Consider the following 24,739-nt stretch of genomic DNA (forward strand, 5'->3'; position numbering starts at 1 on the left):
TCGTGCCAAATCTGGACGGGGCGAATACGATGGAAAGGGAGGAAATTCTGGTAAGTTTTGGCATGTAGCCCATTAATTCCCAAATTAATAGCCTATTAATAGCCGAAAATGACATTGTGCCTTTTTCAGACGCAGTCCCGATCACGTCCATTTTCGGGCCTTGGTAAAAGGGCAATCGGCACAGACACGGGCACGGATCGTGCTATTCGCCTCACGCCCAATTTTACCAAGTTTTCATGCCCGAAAATGGGCACAGAACAATGGTAAAATCGGGCCTAATGTTTCAAGTCCATTTGATCCTTGGATTCAAAACATTAACTCTGTTTCTTCCTGCCTAGATGTTACTAGAAGTGCTGAGTTCGTCCAGCATTTTCTATTTATACTTCAGATTTCCATGAACTGCAGTATTTTGATTTTATTTATTTCAATCTTTAAGAAGCAAATTTTCCAGGTAACAAGCCCTACAGTTTAATGGAAGCAAGACCAATTCAGAGACATTCAGGTATGGTATTATAAGAAAGTACCTGTCCTATTTGATCAGATTTATGCATGGCCGAACCAATACTCATTCTCCTTTGCTCAAGAAGAGCTCTGTGTTTTGTTCCATTGTTGTGAGTATCTGTGGAGTACTTTCTTCTAGAAGCAGTCACAAATGCTTCAGGAATAAAAGATATAACAATAATTAACAATTGAAAATATAAGATATATTTCACCAAAAAATTAAAGATATCCCAATCCATCAGCTTGGTACATTCTGGCACATTGGAAGAAGGTCAGCACAATAACTCTGAGATGAGAACATTTCTCATTTCCATTTCCTGCATTAGCTAATATTTTCTCGTTTCACATTTTCAAGTCTAGATTCTAGAGCAAAATTTTCAGTTAGTATAATTCTTTAATATAAAACTTCACTAACAAAGAATAATATCTGGTTAATTCAATTATCTCTCTCATCACATATCCTTGGGTTAAATTGAAAGCAATGTTTACAAGGTAAACATCAAAATCAGTATATTCCTTAGCACCTTACCCTGCTTTTTAACCTTGATATTATCCTTTCTTGCAATATTGGACACAACCTATTACTTCCCATCACCCCATTTTATTAAATCCTAATTATTCTGCATCTGAATTCATAGAAAAGCTTGTTCACAGAAACAGCTCTTCAGCATTGTTTGCATGCAACACACAATCAGTTGACAGCTCGGTCGAAAGAAATCCAAACTTGCCTTAATCTTGGACACGAGTCAGAAACTTGGACTTTCAATGCATGCACAGGCTGGCAGTGGGCCGCACATGCACGGTTCTATATTTTTATGTTCTTCAGGCCCAGGTCTTGTCCAATATGCCTGTGCATAAGAAGAGAACTGCTGCAAAATCTCATGTAACTGGGTGCAGAGCACCGCAACCAGCATGTGTCCCAGAAAGACAGACATGGGAGCAGGCGGGGATAGGTCCCAAAATGAAGGGAAAGGACAAAGGCAAGGGGCAGAAACAATTCCTAGTTAAGCAACGGGAAAGAGGAAGAGAAATAGGCTCCAAGCAAGGAAAAAGGTTGCAGGGAACAGACTTTGAAGTGGGCTTGGGAGAAGCCCTGTTAATTAAAATGGACTAAGTGGAAGCTCTGGAGGTACAAGAAAGCTGAGGTAGATTGGGGATTCTATACTGTGACCTGTTGGGGCAAAGATACCCCTTTGGAGCCATAGTGTTTTGCTTGAAATGGTGGAAGAACTGAAATTGTGCTTGTGAATTGGGTTTGGGTGTAGACTTGGAAATCTAGCAGAATGGAATCTCAGAAGATGAGACTGAAACTCTGAGAGATGGGCCATCTTTGAAGTGGTCTGAGTTGGAGAGACATTTGGACAAAATTTCAAAGTGAGATGTCAAAGGCAAAGATTGGAAACTCGCATGAGGGGGACAGAGTTTCAGTGAGAATGGTTGTTCTGCAAGGTGACTAATGTCTAGGTGGGTTGAGAAATCCTTTTTGGTAGCATCTGTCATTTATTCTGTGATGTGCTGTGTCTGACCACATTTTGCCCATTAATTTATATGTACCTAATATTTACCTTCAAAGTTAGAGTATATGATAGATATTGTACATTGTTTTATCTTTCTAACGTTGTATAATAAAGATTATTTTTGTTTGTTCAATACATATGGAATCTTATGGCTTGATTCTATGGCAAGTATCTTAAATCTCAAACTTCATTTAGTTTAAACAAAATGTTATTAATCCCTAACCACATTTCACCAACAACTTAGGGGCCTGGCCAAGGATCATAACAAATTAGAAAAGGTCTTAAATGAGAATACAGCAATTGCATTGGGATAAGGGTTGGCTATGATAGATTTAGAAAATATATTACAAAATAGTACTATAAATAAGCAATGGTGAATACTTAAAACAGGATTTCACAAAAATTTCAGGCTAAGGAACCATTTTGACCTTGCAAGAGTACTGACGGAACCCCTTAGAAATATTCCTATTCAGTTGAAGAGTTAAACCACAAAAAATTGAATTGTTTTAGATAAACATATAAAAATAAATTTATAAACTTCTTTTTTATTTCTCATATGTATTCATTTTCTATAAAATATTTAACCTTTTTGTCCTTTTTCTCTCTTGCACACACTCCCACCTCTTCTCTGTCACACACACACACACAAACACACACACACACACACACACACACTTGAGTGTGGTTTTTCACTACATTGATTGTTCAGAGGTTCATTAGAGCCTATGTACAGTCAATGCAGGGAGAAACCAGCCTCTGAATGGATAAACAGCCCCATAGCATTTTTCAGCCTGTCCTACCACAGAATCCCTGGATGCATCCAATAGAACTCAGATTGGGAGTCCTAATTTAACTAATTAATTAATTGTTCACAACAAACATTAATTTCCTTAAGGAATAAAATAATGATAGGGCGGCATCGAGGTACAGTGGTTAGCAGTGCTGCCTCAATGCACCTGGGACCAGGCTTCAATTCCAGCCTTGGGTAACTGTGTGGAGTTTGCACGTTCTTCCTGTGCCTATGCAAGTTTCTTCCAGGTGCTCTGGTTTCCTCTCACGGTCCAAAAATGTGTGGATTAGGTTGATTGGCTATGCTAAATTGCACCTTAATATTAGGGAGATTAGCAGGGTACATATGTGGGGTTATGGGGATAGGGTCTGGGTAGGATTGTTGTCAGTGCAAGCTCAATGGCTGAATGACCTCTTTCTGTACTGTAGGGAAACTATGATTCTATGAAAAAAATGGTGGAAAAGAACAAAAGGGTGAAAGACAGGTGAGATCAAATGACAAAAGGGAAGTTAACATAAGGCAAAATGAGACAATCAAAGGGAATGGTAAAATGTAAAATGGTAAAATTAAAGGGGAAGCACAGTGGGTAGCACTGCTGCCTCATAGCGTCAGGGACCCGAGTTCAATTCCTGTTTTGGGTGACTGTCCATGTAGAGTTTACACGTTCTTCCTGTATCTGCATGGGTGTCCTCTCGGTGCTCTGGTTTCCTCCCACATCCAAAGATGTGCAAGTTAGGTTGCTTAGCCTAAATTGTCCCTTAATGTCCCAACAGTAACTTCATTGCAGTGTTGATATATGCCTACTTGTGACTAATATATAAACCATACTTTTACTTTACTTTAAATGTATTGTTCAGGAGAATTATAAGGCTGAATACATGGGGTTCTGGGAAACGGCCTGAGTGGGATTGTGGTTGGTGCAGAGTAAATGGACCAAATGGCCTCATTCTGCACTGTAGGGATTCTATGATTCTAAAAACATAAAACATATTTTAAGAAGCCTTTTTAAAGTTCTTCCTTAATCGCCCTTGAACTGATAACTGGTGTGATCAGCAAGTTTGCGGATGACATCAAGATGGCTGGACTTGCTGATAGCGATGAACATTGTCGGACAATAAAGCAGGATATAGATAGGCTGGAAAATTGGGTGGAGAAATGGCAGATGGAATTTAATCCAGATAAATGCGAAGTGGAAGATCTAACTTAGGGGGGAGTTATACAATAAATGGCAGAACCATCAAGAGTATAGAAACACAGAGGGACCTAGGTGTCCAAGTCCACAAATCCTTGAAGGTGGCAGCACAGGTGGAGAAGGTGCTGAAGAAGGCATATGGCATGCTTGGATAGGATGGGGTATAGAGTATAAAAGCTAGAGTCTTCTGTTACAGCTGTATAGAACATTGGTTAGGCCACATTTGGAGTACTGTGTCCAGTTCTGGTTGCCACACTACCGGAAGGACGTGGAGGTCTCAGAGAGAGTGCAGAGGAGGTTTACCAGAATGTTGCCTGGTATGGAGGATCTCAGCGATGAGGAGAGATTGGGTAAACTGGAGTTGTTCTCCCTGGAAAGACAGAGAATGAGGGGAGACCTAATAGAGGCGTTCAAAATTATGAAGGGTATAGATAGGGTGAACAGTGGGAAGCTTTTTCCCAGGTCAGAGGTGACAATCACGAGGGGTCATGGGCTCAAGGTGAGAGGGGCAAGGTATAACTCAGATAACAGAGGGACTTTTTTTACACAGAGGGTGGTGGGGGCCTGGAATGCGTTGCCAAGTAGGGCGGTGGAGGCAGACACGCTGGGATCGTTTAAGACTTACCTGGATAGTCACATGAGCAGATTGGGAATGGAGGGATACAAATGAATGGTCTAGTTGAACCAATGAGCGGCACAGGCTTAGAGGGCCAAAGGGCCTGTTTCCTGTACTGTACTGTTCTTTGTTTGCTCGGCATTTCAGAAAGCAATTAAGAATCAACCACATTGTTGTGGATCTAGAATTACATATAGGCCAGATGGTAATAATGGCAGATTTGGATAGAAGCAAATTACTGCAGACGCTGGCATCAGAAACCAAAAGAGAAAATGCTGGAAAATCTCAGCAGGTCTGGCAGCATCTGTAAGGAGAGAAAAGAGCTGACATTTCGAATCCAGGTGACCCTTTGTCAAAGCAGATTCCCATCTCTGAAGTGCATCAGGGAAACAAGGATTTTTACAACAATCAATGATAGTTTCATGATCATCATTACAAAGACTAGTTTTAATTCCAGATTTTAATTTGAGTTTAAATTTCTCTAGCCCTCATCTTGGTTTTTGAACCAGTGTCCACAGAGCATTAGTCAGGATCTCTGGACTACAACATTGTCTCTCAGGATTATCCAATGAGGGAAGATTGAGTAAACAGGTCCTATATTTCCTAGAAGTTAGCCGAATGAGAGGTGATCTCATTGAAACAAGTAAAATTCATAAGGACCTTGATATGTTAGATGCTAGGAAGATGTTTCCTTTGGTTGGGAAATCTGGAACTAGGGGTCCAAGTGTCAGAAATTGTTTTAAAACTGTTTGCCTTGGAGAGGTCTGGATGCTCAGCCACTAAATATATTCCAGACAAATCAACAGATTTTTGGTTTCTGTAGAAATTAATACCGTGTGTCACATGTTCTGTAGGTCTCATGAAGAGGTTCTGAGTTTTGCATGGTTGAATATTAAGTGTTTATTGATAATACACAACTGCTATGAGCTAATTCCATGCTTGCTTCTACATAGGTCTCTGTCCAGTCCACAACTGGTCTAATCTCAAGTCATATGACTTTTCACATCACCACAGTGCGCATTACTGTTTCCCAGCCCCACATTAACCCTTGCTATTTCAGATACCCTTCTGCTACAATTAATTTGGGGTTGGGGGGAGGGGGGGGGCAGAATTCACCCACCCTGCCATGCTAATTTTCTACTGCAGCGGGGTGGGAGAATCTCGTGGCCAGGCATGAGTGGCGTTTGCACGTGCGTTCCTGGCCCGAGGCATCTCCCAGTGCCGGATTTCTGGCTCCATCAGATCCGCGCTGGAAACCGGTGGGAAGATCAGGTACGTCATTTAAATCTGTTTTCAATATCACTTAAATGTGATTACTGGGCCTGGGACTGAATTCTCTGGGCCTGCTAGCCTCTCCCACAGTAGGTCCCCACTTTCAGGGAATTATCAGGATGACTCCACTGGAGTGAAGGGGGGGACAGTCGGGGCCCCGCCAAGGGTCGGGTGACAGGGGGTGGCACCCCTTGGGCATTCACATCCTGGCAGTGCCAGCTTGTGCCCCTGGCACTGCGCAAAGGGAGAAACACCCATGCCCTGGGGCACCTTGGCACTGTCTACCAGGCATAGGGCAGTGCCAAGGGGGCAGGGCAGATGGGTTGTGGTGAGGGGGCATGGCCTAGGGGTGATCGGTGGCAGTGGGGGCTCCTGCTGCCATTCTGCATAGGGATTGGTTGGGGCAGGAGGGAAGCCAGCGATCAGGGTGGGCTGGGAGATAGGGGTGGGGTCAGCCGGGGGAGTCTGTCTCCCAGGGAGCCTGCACTGTGGGAGTGGGGGGCAATCATCGCAGGAGGGAGTGCTGGAGATCAGAGCAGGCTGGGGCTGTCTGCTTGCTGAGAGTTTGCCACTGCCTGGGGGCCGGTTGGGACTGTTTGGGGGGAAACTTTTGGGGGGGGGGGAGGGCTGAATATCAGGGTGGGTCAGGAGGGGCTGGGGGTCAGGGCTTGGCCTGGGGATGGTTATGGGGTGTTGTGATCAGGCCGTGAGGGTGTTGGGGCCAGGACTGGGCCTGGGAATGGTCATGGGGGGGGTGGTGTGTGATCAGGCCATGAGGAAGTTGAGGTTCAGGACTGCTGGGGTTCTGGGCTGGCCAGTGATTGAGCTTGCAAACAAACAGCAGGCTAACAGTTGCGGGCCACTGCACATTGTAGCCAAACAGGCCACCTAAATTGGCGTTTTGTAAAGCACTCTGGGATAACTGGGCAAGAAACTAAACCGACAGGCTGCAGTTTAAAGACAGACAAACAGGCTGCAACCCTGATGAGCGAATACACAGGATATGGGCCATCTCCAGGATGAAAGAGACTGTCTGATCACACTGGGTTGTGTGCCAGACATAAAGGCACCGTGAATCCTTATTTAGGAGGAAGGTATGTGACCTATGTGCCTACAACACATACAGGCATGGCCGCCAGGGACACACCCAGAGATAGGTGTGGTAGCACCTGATTGGACTCTTATCAATCAGGGTGATCAAGTCCTGATCGATTGATTGGCAATGGCCAAAAAAAGGGCGTGAAACCAAACGGAGTATAAAGGATGCTGCACAACCAGGAATCTCTCTCTCTCTCTCTGATCCCACGAACGAGCTACAACAATGGTGAACATCGCCAGCAAGAGGAGAGCCACCACACCCGAGAAGGAAGAAAGAGAGACTACAGCCAGAATGCCAGACCAGAGCAAAGGACCAAACTACACAGACAACTACCAAGACCAGCATACAGATAAAGGCCAGTATCTGTTTGGGTATTTGTCAGTCACACACAATTAAGTCAAGGTCTTGTATTGTACTTGAATTCTAGTATTTTCTGTAAGATAACTTATTGTTGGTCGGGTGGGTGATTATTGATTTTGTGGGTTTAAATAAATATTGTTTGTACTAATAAGACGTCTACTCAAAGTTATTTGTCCACCGTATAAGGGTTAAAACAGGCTGATTTTTACAACAGCATGCGCAGAGTCTTGCTGATGTCAGCCTCCTGGGCAAGAATAGGCCCCACCCCCTGAAAACAAATGATATTCATGTTGGTGGCCCCTGCATTGCATAGAGTATAGGAGATTCTAGTGTGAACTCGCACTGAAAAATCCAGCATGAATTACTTCAGTTCTCCCACAAATTCAACACTTAGAATTTTTTTGGGTGAATTCCGGCCGTGATATGCGACAGTACCAGAAAGTGATGTTGATTTTGAAGATCAACCATGATCTGACTGTTCAGCAAGCGTGAGGTGTCAAATGGCTTACTTCTGTTTCTATTTATTATGTGTACTGCATGACCTATGACCCCTGGCAAAAGTTTATACCAATGCCTTTCTTTCTCAGGATACTAAAAAGTGCCTGATAGATTCACTCAGAAGTTGTTTGTTTGGGATATAGATAGTTACGCCAGCATTCCTTCTTTTCCTCTATCCCCTCACAACTCTTAGTTTAGTAATTCATCATATATAGAATCAATGGGAAAGAACCAATGTCTTATCAGCTGCCAAGACATAGCTGAGCACAAATTTCCAATTCAAATATTCAAATTAAAAATCATTCAGATTGATTTGGAGATAAATAATCCACTTCTAAGAATAAATATCAAATCGAGGTAGTGAATGTTGTTAGTGGGAAACCCTTAGCTGACTTTATCAGTCTTAAGCCAGAGTCACCATGATATTTGGTGCTGAGATTCATTACAACGCCAACCTTCCTCTTCCATAAACCTTATTTATGATATAGAGATCAGATACAGATTTCATTAAAAATCCTATTAGATTACACACTTTACAATTCTGTGCTCGTTTTCCTTAATTACCTGAACTGAACTAGGTACTTGATTCTAAACACTAATCGATCCAATATATATTTAGCTTACACTGAAAGATTCTTACCACCAGAAGGAGCAGAAAATAATCGGCCTACTCTGGAAACTGATTGTACGCCATTCAGTAAGCTGCTTCCATCAATGGTCAATTGAGAAACATTAGTTCGGTGAGGTTGCAAATTTATTTTACGCCCACTGTTCCGAGATGATGGGTAGTCTCGAGAATCACCTTAAAAAGGAAATTCAAATTTTGCATCACTGTTTGCAGCGCCCTGCCCTTTACATGCTTTGTGACCAAAGTTACAATATATTTGTTTTATATAACTGGATTGTTTATGAAACAGTGCAAAGTTGGCAACAAATGTAAAAATTGCGAATCAACATTTTTCTCCTCAAACTTAGGGCAGAATTTAATTGGCCCCAAGAGTGCAGGGAGAGAGGCAGGCAGGGGAATTTAACCGGGCAGGAGATGAAACATGATGTTCCCAACATCAGAACAAATTTGCCAAATTGAGTTTGTTTGGGGAAGCTCACTGGAACAGTGAAGATGCTTCTTGTAGTGTGGGTTATGGCTGTCCATGGGAGGGTGTTGGCTAAACAAAGTAAGGTTGTGGCTGACAGGGGGAGTAAACTGGATGACGGGGAGGTCAAGATTGACCCAGGGTGCTCAACCTAGATCAAAGGGAGATCAAGGTTGTTGGAGACAGATCAAGGGTGATTGCCATTGAGGACAGTTCGAAGATAGGGAGAGGGTTGAGGATGAAGGTGGCCAGGTTGAGGATGATGAGTGGGGTGGTTCAGGCTAAGGGTCACAGATGGAAGATAGGGGGTTCAAGGGTGATAGTGATAGAGGATAATGGATGGAGGGTCAGAGGTAATGAAGGGAAGATCGGGAGTGACAAAAGGAGGGCGGAGAGTGGTGGCTGGTAGGCTCAAGGTTATCTGGGAAAGTTTCAGCAATAACAGGCTGAGGGAGCAAGCAACTACATGAGATAGAAGGGGTCATGGTGTGTGGGAGGAGAATAAGGTGTGGGTGACAGAAAGCACAGGGCTTCCCACTGGTTCACATCAAGGAGTCATGTAGATAATGGTGCACGTACCTTTGTCTGCTTTCTGTCCACATTCACTTCTGAAGGATGCATGGGTCTATTTTATCAGTATTTTTGGAAATTCAGACAGAGAAGGTGAGGAACTGGGAGAGAATGACTTGGCCCATGAGCATCAATGTCGAGATCTACAAGTGATAGCACAAGAGGGTACGACTGCTCAGAATGCAGACAACTATGGGCCAATGTGACAATGAGGAATGGTGTATCGTTGATTGTGCTAAATGCAAAAAAACTTTAAGATGTCTGACTGACAATGTCAGAAATGATTAAGGGTGGCACTGACGGTGTGCACTTATTCATGAAGATCTATAGCACCATAGAATGGAAGGCAATCCAATGTCAATTCCCTCAAAAGTCATCATGGCATTGAATTTTTATGCCACTAGATTGTTGCAGAGCTCCACAGAGGACACGTGTGCCATCTCACTGGCAGCCACTCACAGATTTATCAGGGAGATTATCAATATCCTGTTCAAAAGAGCTGATGAATTAATTGGATCCACCATCAATTTTGAGAACCAGATCACAAGATCTGTCGTTTTTGTGGTCATTGCAAGGTTCCCAAAAGTGCAAGGGGTTATATACGGCACGTATGTGGGAACAGCTAGCAGCATTCATCAATTGCAAAGATACAACATCAAGGTGTAACTTGCCTGTGACCACTGCAAACAAATCCTCCAAGTAAGTGCTTAGTTCCTAGGGGCTCTCATGATTCTTACATGTTCCACCAGTCACAAGCACCACAGCTGTTTGAGACACCTACACAAATGCAAGAATAGATCTTGGGGACAGGTGCTATCCACAAAAAACATGGCTCATGGTACAAGTATGAAATCCACAAAGTCCAGCAGTGGACAAGTACAATGATTCTTATTGCTCCACTCAATAATCAAGCAGGCCACAGAATGTTAAAGTTGAAGTTCTGTTGCTAGCACTGCTTAGATATCATGCCTTAGTATGTACCTCAGAGGCAATCCAGGTTCATTGTGGGCTACTGCGCATTGCTCAGTCTTATGCTGCATAGGGATGAGGAGTTGTCAAGCTGGATGTTGGAGGAGACACACTCCTCCTTGGATGAGGTGGAAGAGGAAGATTCAAAGGGTCATGAGAGCAGGCATACTGTGTCTCAATTAGGAGATGCCTGAGTGATGGAGAGACGTGATGGGGACCTGTGATAGTCTCATTCTGACTACTTCTAGCCAGTTGAAGCCTCTGAAAGCATTGATGGTCACTGACTTACACACCCACTGTCTTGCACACTGTCTTATGCACCCAACTTGCCAGCCTCCCTCCAGAACATCCCATTGACCCATGACCCCTAACACCTGGAAGGGAAAGGGCTGCAGTCATTTTGGAATCATATCTCCACCTGTAATATCCCCCAAAGCCGCACACCCTCTTGACTTGGAACTAGATCATAAATGCCTCACTGCCACAGGCTCAAGATCTTGAAACAGTCTTCGTAACAGCACCATGCATCTACCTATTCCAGATGAAATGCTGCGGGTCTGGCAACACAGCATTTTCTTAGGGGAAATAAGGGAGGGGAATTATATGCTGGCTTGCTAGTGATGTATACATTCTATGAAAGAAGAAAGCACAAGAACATTTTATCATTGATGCAGACATGCCACTACACCCTTGCCAACTCAATAAATGAGGTGTTACCAACTCTCTTTCATCTATAAATGATTGCCATTTTTGATGTAAGCCATCACCTACCTAACCAAGTCTGATTAACATGACCACTTGCCACATATGAATAAAGTGGGAAAAAGCATATATTTATACATAATATAAAAATTCAATCTTGGCTGGGCCAGAGGCTGGAGGGATCCATCCTGGTGAAGATCTTCTGTCTGGCTTGTATGGATTTCTCCATGATCCATATAAGACAGTGTATAACCTCTAGCATTTTTGCTGGATTCCCCTGCCTGTTCTTGCTTCTCCAGCAGGTTGTTTGTGGTGAGGCTTATCATGATCCTGGTGTCCAACAATCCTCCAACTTTCACATCCCTCAACTGTCACAACCCCCATAAACTGCTGCAATATTTGCTCACCAAATTGACACTCTAAGCCTAATTGTGAAAGTGTGCTCCCCGAAATGACTGCTTTGGTGTTGATGGAGGGTGCAGGGGAAGGATATGATGGTTTCATCCTCAGAGGTGGACTGCTGGGTTGTTGTTACTAGAGTTGGCTGTTCTTCCAGAATACAAGGGCATGCAATGGGGAACACAAAGAGTTAAGTTCAAGCCATTCACTTTTCTGATTCCCATTGCTGTATTGTGTGTGTTCTATGGGCCAGTGGTTAACACCAAGCTGAAGCGGCTTCCCTTTGTGTTCCTGCCTTGCCATTTGCATTGATAAGGCTGCTTTGCTCCCTGGTCAGATCCACACTCTCCTCCTCTGTAGGGGCTAGGATATGAATTTTGGCCACTTCTCCACCCATCTTTGCATATTTCTTTTCGTTATGCACCAGTTTCTCCTGTTGGCAGAGGATAAGATTTAATGTCATCTCAATAGGTATCTAACACCCTTATCTGCATATATCCCTCTATCAGATAATGAGGCCTGTCTAATAAGTGGTTCACACATGCACTTTCTTGCCACTTGAACAACTTTGTCTGCCTGATCTGACTTAGGTTCACTCAGGCTTCATGCTACATATGGTGCTAAAAACACATTCTCCCATCTGACCTGTCTGTCCCCTCACAGTGGATGCATTGCTTGATGACTTCATGAGAGCCAGTTTGCTGTAAAGTCATCATTACACTCACCCTTGCAATGAGGAGTGGGTCATTTATCCTTTTCCTACATTGGACCCAAGTGCACCTTTGGATCCCTTGGCTGCTGACCGCCGCTGCAATCTGTGTTCAGGCTTCCTTCATCAAGCAGGAGAGTCTCTTGATGTTGTTCTTGGGGAAAAAGATCTCCTGTTGTTCCCAAGCTACCTGGAGAGAATCTGTAGGGAGGCATCACTAAATTGTGGGGCCACATGTTGTCTGCTCTGAGTCATATTTCATCTTATTCAGGCAGTTAGGTGGAGGTGACAAAGGGCAAAGGAACAGTCTGGAAGGCAACTGTGACTCTGAGATTAAGGTAGATTCTGAAGGCCAATTGGAAATCCTGTGGCTCTGCAGCAGACTCTTCAGAACAGATATTGCTGGCTTGGATGCAATTCATACTTGTCCAAATGTTGGTTAAATATGGTGCCTGGAACTTCAATCTCATCAGCTGAGTATGGGTTCATTAACCTTCTTCCCTTCCCAACCACACAGCTGACTGACCACCTCCGCCGTTCCCCCCCCCCCCCCCCCCCCCCCCCCCCCCAATCTCAAACTTCTACAAATCTAGTTGGCTGGCTGTGTAATTGCAGAGTAAGAAGTCTCACAACACCAGGTTGAAGTCCAACAAGTTATTTGGCAGCATTAGCTTTCGGAGTCTCAAGCTCCTTCATCAGGACTCACTGATGAAGGAGCTTGAGACTCCGAAAGCTAGCGCTGCCGAATAAACCTGTTGGATTTTAACCTGATGTTGTGAGACTTCTTACTGTGCTTACCTAGGTCCAATGCCGGCATCTCCACATCATGTAATTGCACACAGCTAGCTTTTCCCTAATTGAAAATGCACACAGCAGTTGCAAAAACAGCAATTAAATGAATGACCAGTTAATCTGGTTCTGAAAAAGGGTCATATTGAGCTCAAAACATCAACTCTTCTTTTCTTTCCATAGGTGCTGTCAGACTTGTAGAATTTTTCCAGTGCTTTGTTTTTATTTTGACAGGAAAATGTCAGCAATCAAACTCTATCAATTTTATGACCTTTACCACTGTACTGCATCCTACTTCCACTTGGTTCAAAAAACTCTGCCCTCTGTCTCTAATAACACCAGGTTAAAGTCCAACAGGTTTATTTGGTATCACAAGCTTTCAGAGCGCTGCTCTTTCATCAGGTGAGTCATCACCTGATGAAGGAGCAGCGCTCCAAAAGCTCTTGATATCAAATAAACCTGTTGGACTTTAACCTGGTGTTGTGAGACTTCTTACTATGTCCCCCCTCCAGTCCAACGCCGGCATCTCCACATCATGGCTACGTCTCTGATGAAGTTAGTCTCTTATGATCAGATGTAAACAATTTGGATAATTTAAAATATGATACATTACTAGAAAGAATTACCTGACGTAGTAAGATGACCTAAATCACTACCTTTGAGTTCAGAAAATATACAGTATAGATCTCACCAGTAACAGCATACACATTTCTAAAAATGATGCACATGGGCTGCTTTACTTCCTAATAGCCATTTAAACATGTTTTTTCTTGTTTAAAGGATAAATAAAGGTCATATTTACATTAAAAAGCCCGTGTTACATAGAATTGTAATGTATATTCTTTCAAAATATAGTGTACTAGACATAAAGATTCACTTTTCTTCAATACTTGTGTTCAAAGCTCAAATATTGATGCAAACAAATCTGACTCTGTCAAGTGAATTACGTGGGGAAGAAGTTTGCCAGCTTAGATTTATAATGATTCCCTGAAGCTATTATTGAAATGGTGCAGTCTGCCCCTCGGAAATTCACGTAGTCTATGTAGTGCTAGTAGCAAGTGGTGCGAATGCAAACATATTCTTCCCCCCTATAAAGTTGATAGATATAACGCAACAGAAAATGGAATACATGGTCCACAGATACCATTTGTTATCTCCCTTCATCAGAACAACTTTAGATACTCTTCTCTTTTCTAGGTCTCCTTTCATTATATATCATATTCCAGGTGAGAAAGAAAGCAAACTGACTTCAATTAATCACTGCTAGATGTAAAATAACTCTAGCTGCTGCCCCTAGATTTTTGTTTGGAGAAGTTCCCGGTTTCTCATCATCTTAGGTCACCATCCTGGTCTCAACATTCAGCATACCTAGAGTAGACATTTACTGCACTAGCTTTGCTTTAAGGCCAATGTTACTTGTATTAATCTGCATCTTGTTTCTGTTTATAGGTGTTTGTTTATATATACGCTTCATGCAACAGGTCTGGTTAAAAATCCACTTTCATCTCTATGGTGTCCTAGAACACAGAACATAGAACATTACAGTGCAGAACAGGCCCTTCGGCCCTCGATGTTGCGCCGACCAATGGAACCAATCTAATGACCCTCTAACCTAAACAATTCCAATGTTATCCATATGCCTATCCACTGACCATTTGAACGCCCTTAAAGTTGGCGAGTCCACAACTGCTGCAGGCAGGGCATTCCACATCCTTACTACCCTCTGAGTAAAGAACCTACCTCTGACATCTGTCCTATAATTACCACCCCTTATTTAAAGCTACATCCCCTCGTGTTAGCCATCACCATCCGAGGAAAAAGGCTCTCACTATCCACCCTATCTAACCCTCTAATCATCTTGTATGCCTCAATTAGGTCACCTCTTAACCTTCTCTCTAACGAAAATAACCTCAAGTCCCTCAGCCTTTCCTCATAAGACCTTTCCACAATACCAGTCAATATCCTGGTAAACCTCCTCTGCACCCTTTCCAATGCCTCCACATCCTTCTTATAATGCGGCGACCAGAACTGTACGCAATACTCCAAGTGCGGCCGCACCAGAGTTTTGTACAGTTGCAACATGACCTCACGGCTCCGAAATTCAATCCCTCTACCAATAAAAGCTAACACACCCGACGCCTTCTTAACAACCTTATCAACCTGGGTGCCAACTTTCAGGGATCAATGCACATGTACACCGAGATCTCTCTGCTCGTCGACACTACCAAGAGTCCTTCCATTAGCCCTATATTCTGTACTTCTGTTACTCTTACCAAAGTGAATCACCTCACATTTTCCCACATTAAACTCCATTTGCCCAGCTCTGCAGCTTATCTATGTCCCTCTGCAAACTGTAGCATCCATCCTTACTGTCTACAACTCCTCCGACTTTGGTGTCGTCAGCAAATTCACTAACCCATCCTTCTACCCCCTCATCTTGGTCATTTATAAAAATGACAAACAGCAGTGGCCCCAAAACAGATCCCTGAGGATCTGAACTCCAAGTTGAATATTTCCCATCAACCACCACCCTCTGTCTTCTATCAGCTAGCCAATTCCTGATCCAAACTGCTAAATCACCCTCAATCCCATGCAGCTGCATTTTCTGCAGTAGCCTACCATGGGGAACCTTATCAAACGCTTTGCTAAAATTCATATACACCATGTCAACTGCCTTACCCTTATCCACCTCTTTGGTCACCTTTTCAAAAAACTCGATAAGGTTTGTGAGGCACGACCTACCCTTCACAAAACCGTGTTGACTCTCCCTAATCAATTCATTTCTCTCTAGATGACTATAAATCCTATCCCTTATAATTCTTTCCAAAACTTTGCCCACAACAGAACTAAGGCTCACCGGTCCATAATTCCCAGGATGGTCTCTACTCCTCTTCTTGAACAAGGCTATCCTCCAGTCTTCCAGCACTATACCTGTAGCCAATGACGACATGAAGATCAAAGCCAAAAACTCTGCAACCTCCTCCCTAGTCTCCCAGAGAATCCTAGGGTAAATCCCATCCAGCACAGGGAACTTATCTATTTTCATACTCTCAAGAATTGCTAACACCTCCTCCTTATGTACCTCAACCCTGTCTAGTCTAAAAACCTGTATCTCAGTATTCTCCTCGACTACCTTGACTTTTTCCTGCGTGAATACCGACAAAAAATATTCATTTAGTACCTCTCCTATCTCTTCAGGCTCCACGCACAACTTCCCACTACTGTCTCTGACTGGCCCTAATCTTGCCCTAACCAATCTTTTATTCTTGACATACCTATAGAAAGCTTTAGGGTTCCCCTCGATCCTATCTGCCAAAGTCTTCTCATGTCCTCTTCTAGCTCTTCTTAACACTCACTTTAGCACCTTCCTGGCTAATTTGTAACTCTCCAGTGCCCTAACTAAGCCTTCATGTCTCATCTTTACATAAGCCTCCTTCTTCCTCTTCACCAGGGATTCAACTTCTTTAGTACACCACGGTTCCCTCGCTCGACCACTTCCTCCCTGCCTGACAGGTACATATTTATCAAGGACTTGCAGTAGCTGCTCCTTGAATAAGCTCCACATTTCAGTTGTTCCCAGCCCCTGCAGTTCCCTACTCCAACCTATGTATCCTAAATCTCACCTAATAGCCTCATAATTACCTTTCCCCCAGCTATAACTTCTGCCCTTCGGTATATACCTATCCCTTTCCATCACTAAGGTAAACGTAATCGAATTGTGGTCACTATCACCAAAGTGCTCACCTACCTCCTAGTCTAAAACCTGGTCTGGTTCATTACCCAGTACTAAATCCAGTGTAGCTTCACCTCTTGTTAACCTATCTACATACTGTGTCAGGAAACCTTCCTGCACACACTGGACAAAAACTGACCCCTCTAACATGCTTGAACTATAGCTTTTCTAATCGATATTTGTAAAGTTAAAGTCCCCCATAACAACTACCCTGTTACTTTCGTACCTATCCAGGATCATCTTTGTAATCCTTTCCTCTACATCTCTGGAACTTCAAAAAGGCCTATAAAAAACTCCCAGCAGAGTGATCTCTCCTTTTTTGTTTCTAATCTCAGCCCATACTACCTCAATAGACAGGTCCACATCAAACATCCTTTCTGCCACCGTAATACAGTCCTTGACTAACAATGCCACGCCTCCCATCTTCTACCACCTTCTCTGCTCTGACTGAAGCATCTGAACCCCGGAACCTGCAACAACCATTCCTGTCCCTGCTCTATCCATGTCTCTGAAATGGCCACAACATTGAAGTCCCAGGCACCAATCCAGGCTGCAAGTTCATCCACCTTATTGCATATGCTCCTCGTATTAAAGTATACACACTTCAAACCACCCTCCCGCCTGCCAATACTCTGCTGCGACCTAGAAACCTTATCCATGACATCCCTATTCTCATCCTCCTGTACATTGGAGCTACAATTCAGGTTCCCATTCCCCCTCTGAATCAGTTTTAAACCCCGAATAGCATGGGCAAATTTGCCCCCCAAGACATTAGTACCCCTCTGGTTCAGGTGCAGACCATCCCTTTTGTAGAGGTCCCACCTACCCCAGAATGAGCCCCAATTGTCCAAGTATCTGAAACCCTCCCTCCTGCACCATCCCTTTAGCCATGAGTTCAAATGTTCTCTCTCTATTCTTCTCCATGCTATCCCACGGCACAGGTAACAAACCAGAGATAACAACTCTGTTTGTTTTAGCCCTAAGCTTCCACTCTAACTCCCTGAATTTCTGCCCTACATCCCCATCCCTTTTCCTACCTATGTCATGGGTGCTTACATGAACCACGACTTGGGGCTGGTTCCCCTCCCCCTTAAGCATCTCGAACACTCGATCAGAGACATCACGGACCCTGGCACCTGGGAGGCAACATACCAACCGCGAGTCTCGCTCGTTCCCACAGACTCTCCTATCTGTCCCCTTAACTATGGAATCGCCAATCACTAATCCTGGTTCAGGATTTTCCCACAAAACTTGGGAATTTCATGAGGCTAGTATTCCAGAGGCCACTCTGGGATGTGGTTTTAAATCCTACCATGACAGTTGATGGAATGTGAATTCAATTAATAAACATTGAACTTTGTAAAAATCATTTAGTTCACTAATATCCTTTAGAGATCAAAACCAGCCATCCTCACCTGATCTTGCCCACATGTAATTCTAGACCCACTGCAATATGGTTAACTTTTTAAATGCCCTCTGAAATGGTCTAGTTAACCACTTTCAGGATTCCGTGAAGGGTCAAAGGAACCACCGTTGCTTCCCCGGTCCACAAGGAGCACTCTAAATAGCCTTCAGCAGCTGGAGTAGGTTATTCCCATCTCCATTTAGCTGTGAGGTTTCCCAAGTCTTGTAAACACAGCTGGCATCTGTTAAATTTAAATCAAACTTGTCCAGTGTTTATTGTTTAAACATTGTAATGAAATACGCTATTTCTCCAAGCCTTGCATGCCACGGAACTTACCATTGAAGAAGCAATTTTATTTTAGGCCTGCTTATTGTGGAGGTGTTAAGATTGGGAGTCTGCATATATTAATTGAAAAAAGTAATTACTAAGTAGAAAAATAATGCTACGGATCAATATCATATATATTTCTCCATGAACAAAATGGTGAATGCTACTTCTACCTGGATTATACCAGGTGAAATCAAGGCAATTCTAGCCCCTACATTTTCCAGAACTTTGACTTAGCAACCATGAAGGGACAGTGGTACGTACTCAAGTCAGTATGGTACATGACCTGGAGGTGCTGATGCACCTGTTGTCTTTGTCCCTTTAGCTGTTGTATGTTAAGGGTTTGTAATATGCTGCTGAAGAAGCCTTGTAGATTACACACACTGCAGTTACCCAACATGGCTGGTGGAGGGGTTGGACATTTAGACAAGTGAATAAAATGCCGGTCAAATAGACTACATCATCTTGGATGACACCATGCTTCGAGTAGAAAACAGAAAACAACAAGTATTCTATCATGCTCTGACTTCCATCTTATTTAAGTGATAGGAGATTTTCAGTAGTCAGGAGGCGAACATCTTGCTTAAAATTCCATAGCCTTTAACCGGTTTTAATAGCAATGAGTCTTGCTTACATGTGGCTTCACATTGTGGTTGACACTTATTCTCTCTAAAGTGGCAAAAATTACAAAAGCAATTATTCTTTGAAGGACAATTAAAAATTGACATTGAATATGACAGAAAATATTATGCTGTAAATGTGGCCCATGTACCTCAATATAAAAATGATTTTGAAAATAAAAAGCACTACACTTTTTATGAAAGAATTATTTTTAACATTCTTCCATTTTTAAAAGGAAATGACATATTAGTAATTTTTCTCACCACTTGCTGAATCCTTTTGTGTCAAGGCACTGCGCACTCCCTTCCAAAGCAATGTAATTTCTTCATCAGTTGGTGTGCAATCCAAACACAATCTATTCCCTCCATAATTAGCGTCTTGTTTTGTGCCATTATATATATCATCTTTCTGGGATAGAGTTTTGGCAGCATTTACTGAATAGCTTGCTTTCATAGCAGTTTCACAAGGAGACACTAAATAGGATGAAGGAGATGTTGTGATGGTGATAGACCTGTTATTCAAAAAATCTACCTGAGGCCAAAGGCTGGGGACTACAGCATTCTCTGCACTGTTTTTACTGGAAGTATGATGATCTTCTGGCGTGATTTCCCTTGGTGACATGGAACAGACATCAATAACATTAGCAGGGTGTATCTGTGATTGCCAAGTACTATTAAGATTTCCAGTTGGCCTTTGGCATTGTTTACTGTCAATGGCTGGTTTGGGTGGAGGATGGGGTACCATTATTTTACCCTGAGATTTTATTACCTCACCAGCAGACTGGGGCCTGATTATGGTACCTTTCCTGCAGTTGCCTCCTGAACGAAAATAATTCTTAGCAGAATGGGCTCTTTTGATCACTTTGGCATGTTCTACCCTTGCCAAGGGTTTCTCGGGTTTGGAAATAACATTCTTTGCTGTTATTTTGTGGTCTATGCTTCTAGCTCCTGTGGATACCCAAGCTTGTTCAGTAAAACGAGAACCAGGTGATTTAGCTGGTGTTATTCCATTGGACACAGAGTTTGGTTCTGTGACAGGAGCTGTCACTTTAAAGGCTTCCCAAGTTTCATTCTGCTGGTGGCCAGGAAGATTATAGTCTACAGCAGAATGTAATGTATTCCATTTTGATTCTGTTCTATTATTCACAATTGACTGAACACTATGGTCATTACTTGCAAAACAAGATGACTGTAATCGAGTCTGATTTGTTGATCCTGAACTTGTATCTATTGTTCTTTCCGGTTCTTCTTCAGCAGCTCCACCTTTCCCCTTTTCAAACTGATTGGTTTGTTCAACCTCGTCAAGCCATCTCAGCTTTTTCTTTGTTAGAATTTTGTCAGATTCTACTTCTTTCATTTTTATCAACTCCACACTGTCCCTGATGGAGGATGCCATTTGAATCCCAAGAACACCACTTGTAGACAACAGAGATTTAGAATAACCATTTTCGTACTTTGAAACTTTCTTAAGTATCCCCTTCAGTAGACTGAAATTATTTTTTTCATGGCAATACTTTTTATTGGCTTTTAATTTTGTAGTAGACATTGATGAATGTGCTAATAGTTCATTTTCTTCTGTTGTATTATTTCCAGAATCAGGTTCTGATGGATTAAATGTTGCTTGAGAAGGAACAGGTTTCTGACTGGCTCCTTCCGAAACATGTCTGCTTTTAACGTTGAAATTAAGTTTGTTGAAAGAAGTATAGCTGTCCTCGGTTTTGCTGAGAATGTCAGTGTTTTGGCTCAATGTGAAAGGAGAAACAGTAATTCTATTAGCTGCATCATCACATGCCAATCGATGCATTTGTTGGATCTTTTCACTATCTTTTATACTGTCAGTTCTTGTTCTGTCACAGCATTTTTGAGATTTCTGACTCAAGGTTAAAAACATAGGTGTTGCAAAAGGTAATTTTAACGGATGCATCGATTCAAGTTCATTTTGATGAACAGGTTCTAATCTGTCATTCACATCCGATAGTTGTGTTGTTTCCTTAAGTGTTGGATCTGGCATGGACCAGGCATCACAAAGTACTGTTGCAGAATGAGCGGGTCGACAAAAGGAACTTTCAGAAGAATCTGTGGTTGTTGGATGATTTTCTATAGGATGGGAATTACTAACTGCTCTTTTAGGTTGGTTACTATTATAAAATTTGGTTGAATATATATTCTGATCTCTTTCAGCAGAAGAAACAAAACTTGAGTTAAAATATTCAGATCCAGTACTTTCAGAAGCTGATGCACGTAGCTTATCATTCAAATATTCATTTGCATTTGAAGTTTCAGTTTTGTTTGTTATTGCAATCCCTGAAGAGAGGTGAGTTCTACTACACTCCAAGTTGTTGATCCATGCGCTAACATGTGCCTTTTTTAGAGGATGAAAATCACTCTTACAAGAATCAAGGAGATTTTTTACAGGTGGGTGTGGCCTCATTCCATTATTGGAAAGATTATTTTGTATTGGAAGAGAAATTGAGTCATCTGATTCAGGGTGTACAATATGTTGTCCCTCAGTTTCTAGGCTGTCAAGACTTGATAAGCTTTCAGGCTGATTAAGCTGGTTGATTTCTTGTTGAAATTCCTGTGAAATTCAAACATACAATTACTTGTTTATTAATTTACAAAAATAGAACATGGCCAAAAGGCTCAAGTAAACTGAATCATCTGACCTTATTAAATTCATCTATGCTTGTTAATTTCCCATAGCTGTTCAACAGCTATGGAGCAGAATTAAATGCTAGTACAACACAACACTGAAGGAATGTTGCACTGTAAGAGGTACTGACTTCTGGATTTTTTGCTAAAACAAAGCCCAACCTGCCTAGATAGACAAAGATTGAGGAAAAGGACAGCATCTCCAATGACCAAATCAACAAACATCTCTCCAGGTAGACCACCAAACTTGATTATAAGATTATCCATCCATCTGCTATTTGTGGAAATTGTTGTTTGTAAATTTGCTATTGTATTTGGCTACTTAACAGTGACCACCTTTCAGTAATTTATCACACAGAACTTTAGGATATTCTAAGGGCATGTTTAGTGCATTTTAATGCAAGTAGTATTGAAGATTATGAAGAATCTGCTAATTCTTAAAAGTTTCTTCTGTTAAAATCGGCATTCTTGATCTCTTTAAGAGCTACATAAAAACCACATTCTGCACAGCAACAATCACCCAGATGGCAAAATCCCACTGATCTTTTTCCATGGCAAACAAATACTATTTCTCCAGATCCAGGGAAGTCCCAGCAGAGACTAAACTTTGGTCAGCAGCTCTTGGAGACAGAACATTGTGCCTTAGAGTAACGGGAGCCCCAGTATCAGGTAGTTAATTGCCTGAGTGCAACAGAATCCATGCAGAGCAGCTGAGTCAAGGTTGCCCCGGCTTACTTTTGAGGACTAGAGAGAACCGGACCTATAAGGGACACCCTCCTGGGAATGGAGGATAAACGGAGCACAAGGCTGAAGACTTTCACTTATCACTGGGGAGCAGAGAGCACAGAACCTGCGAAAGACATTCTTCTGGGAGCAGAGGATAAAGGGTGTAGGAAGCTTAGCGGTCTGCATGTAACACTCTTCTGGGAGCAGATGATAAAGGGAATGTGAAGCTCAGGTACCCTCATTTACCTTTGGGGAGCATGAGACTTGGGAACTTGCGAGGGACAGCCGCCAAACAGTGCGCTCACTTTGAAAAATCCAAGAGTGACATCACAAGAAAGTTATAAGCTGATCAGTTGGTGAGTAACTGATATTAGGGACGGTCTTGAAATAGCTGAAACTTAAGTAACTAAAAAAGGATAACAGTTAGGGAACAAAGCTAGGAGGATAAAGGAGTAAATATAAAGTGAATCTAACAGTAGAACCAAGTGGTTAAAGGACTGTAAGAAAAAGCAGAGTGTAAGTTACATCTCCTAAGGAAATCTAAACAGCTATTTGGTTGAGTACATTTGGGCAGGTACTTACTGCTCCTGGTTATAATTGTTAAAATATCATTCTGTGATTCATTGTTTGTAAGAGACATATTTTATAATAACAAAGAGCAGAGAAGAAGGGCCATACTTGATATTGTTTAATATTTAAAGGGATTAATTTAACTTAACTGGGTAAGATGTGTTAAGGTACCAGAAACTCCAAAGTATATTATGAAGATTGACTAGGCCCCCAGCAATTTTTCTATTTTGGCATTAATGTAAGAATAGGATTTTTCACTTCAGGTATGGTTCTAGTGACAAAACCAAAGCTTTTATCAAACAAATTTTATTTAACAACACAGATTTACTATAACAAATGAATTAGCTTAACTTTTAACAATTGAACAATACTTAAACATGGCAAGATACAATTCTTAACTAATAACTCATCACTGAGATCCAATCAAGCAAAATTTTCCTAATGGACTTAAACCTCTCTTTATAATTAGTGAAACACAGATATTGCTTGTGACTTAGGTTAACAGACCCAGAGTTTTCATAAAACCTCTAGAGAGAGAGAGAGAGGAGTGAGACACAGAGAGACATCTATTTCTTCTAGCAGTTCCAGGCAGCAACTGCTTGTATTTTTAAAATGTAGATGAAATTAGGTTTGCCTGCAAGCTTAACGCCTCCCATTAATCACATGACTCTGCCTTCAATCAAGCTAATCAAAAACTCATTCTGTAAACCTAATATAAAATCTCAGAAGAACCTAAATAAACACAAGGTCCATTCACTCTACAAAGTAACACATTCCCAAATAAAATCAGTTATTAGACTGCATTCTTAGCTTCTGCTACATATTTACAAGACAAATCGACTTTCGTAACAAAATACTTCCTCTTTAAGCAACCCCACCTTAAACATAATGCATCAAAATAGCACAGTATCATCACACATGGCAGGAAAGTTCCAAGTTGTGGTCTGCTCTTCTTGCTCCATGTGGAAGACCAGGAATGTTTACAGTTCCCAGGACCAGAATGTGTGCAGAAAGTGTCTCCAGCTGCAGCTCCTGGCAGCCTGAGCTTTGGACCTGGAGCAGCGTCTGGGGAAACTGTGGAACATCCGCAAAGTGGACAGTTTTGTGGATAGCATGTTTAGAAAGGTGGTCACACTGCAGACTCAGACTCCACAGGCAGGAAGGGAATGGATGACCAGCAGGCAGAGCAAAAGGACTAGGCAGACAGTGCAGGAATTTCATGTGGCTATTGCCCTGCAAAACAGATGTATCATTTTGGATACTGTTGAAGGGAATGGTCTCTCAGGGGATAACAACAGCAGCCAAATTTATAGCACAATGGTTGGCTCTGCTGCACAGGGGAGGAGCAAAAGGCACAGAAATACAATCGTCATCAGGGATTCAATTGTGAGGAGGATAGATGTTTCTGTGGTTGCAAAAGAGATTCCAGGATGATATGTTGCTTTCCTGGTGCTCAGGTCAAGGATGTCTCAGTGCATTTGCAGGACATACTGAAGAGAGCAGGTGAATAGCCAGTTGTTGTGGTACATATTGGTACAAACTGCATTGATTAAAAAAAAAGGTTCTGATGCAGAATGTAGGGAACTAGGAAGCAAATTGAAAGTACTTATCTCAGGATTATTAGCAATG

General features: G+C 42.2%; 1 protein-coding gene across 4 annotated transcripts in view; it reads right to left on the reverse strand.

The window, feature by feature from the left end:
• The window catches only part of cep126 (centrosomal protein 126), a 112,628-nt gene that overhangs the window by 23,323 nt on the left and 64,566 nt on the right, over nt 1–24,739 (reverse strand). For 3 of the 4 annotated variants that reach the window (XM_080196938.1, XM_080196941.1, XM_080196942.1), the window contains 3 exons: nt 19,427–21,740; nt 8,486–8,647; nt 525–655 (listed from right to left, as the gene is read on the reverse strand). In XM_080196938.1, the coding sequence (XP_080053064.1) occupies nt 525–655; nt 8,486–8,647; nt 19,427–21,740 (2,607 nt within the window). The remainder of the gene's footprint in view (nt 1–524; nt 656–8,485; nt 8,648–19,426; nt 21,741–24,739) is intronic. The other variant, XM_080196939.1, reaches the window with a different exon arrangement.

The sequence above is a fragment of the Carcharhinus amblyrhynchos genome, chromosome 10 (genome assembly GCF_965287045.1).
Source record: "Carcharhinus amblyrhynchos chromosome 10, sCarAmb.v2.hapA, whole genome shotgun sequence".
In the NCBI taxonomy this organism is placed as follows: domain Eukaryota; kingdom Metazoa; phylum Chordata; class Chondrichthyes; order Carcharhiniformes; family Carcharhinidae; genus Carcharhinus; species Carcharhinus amblyrhynchos.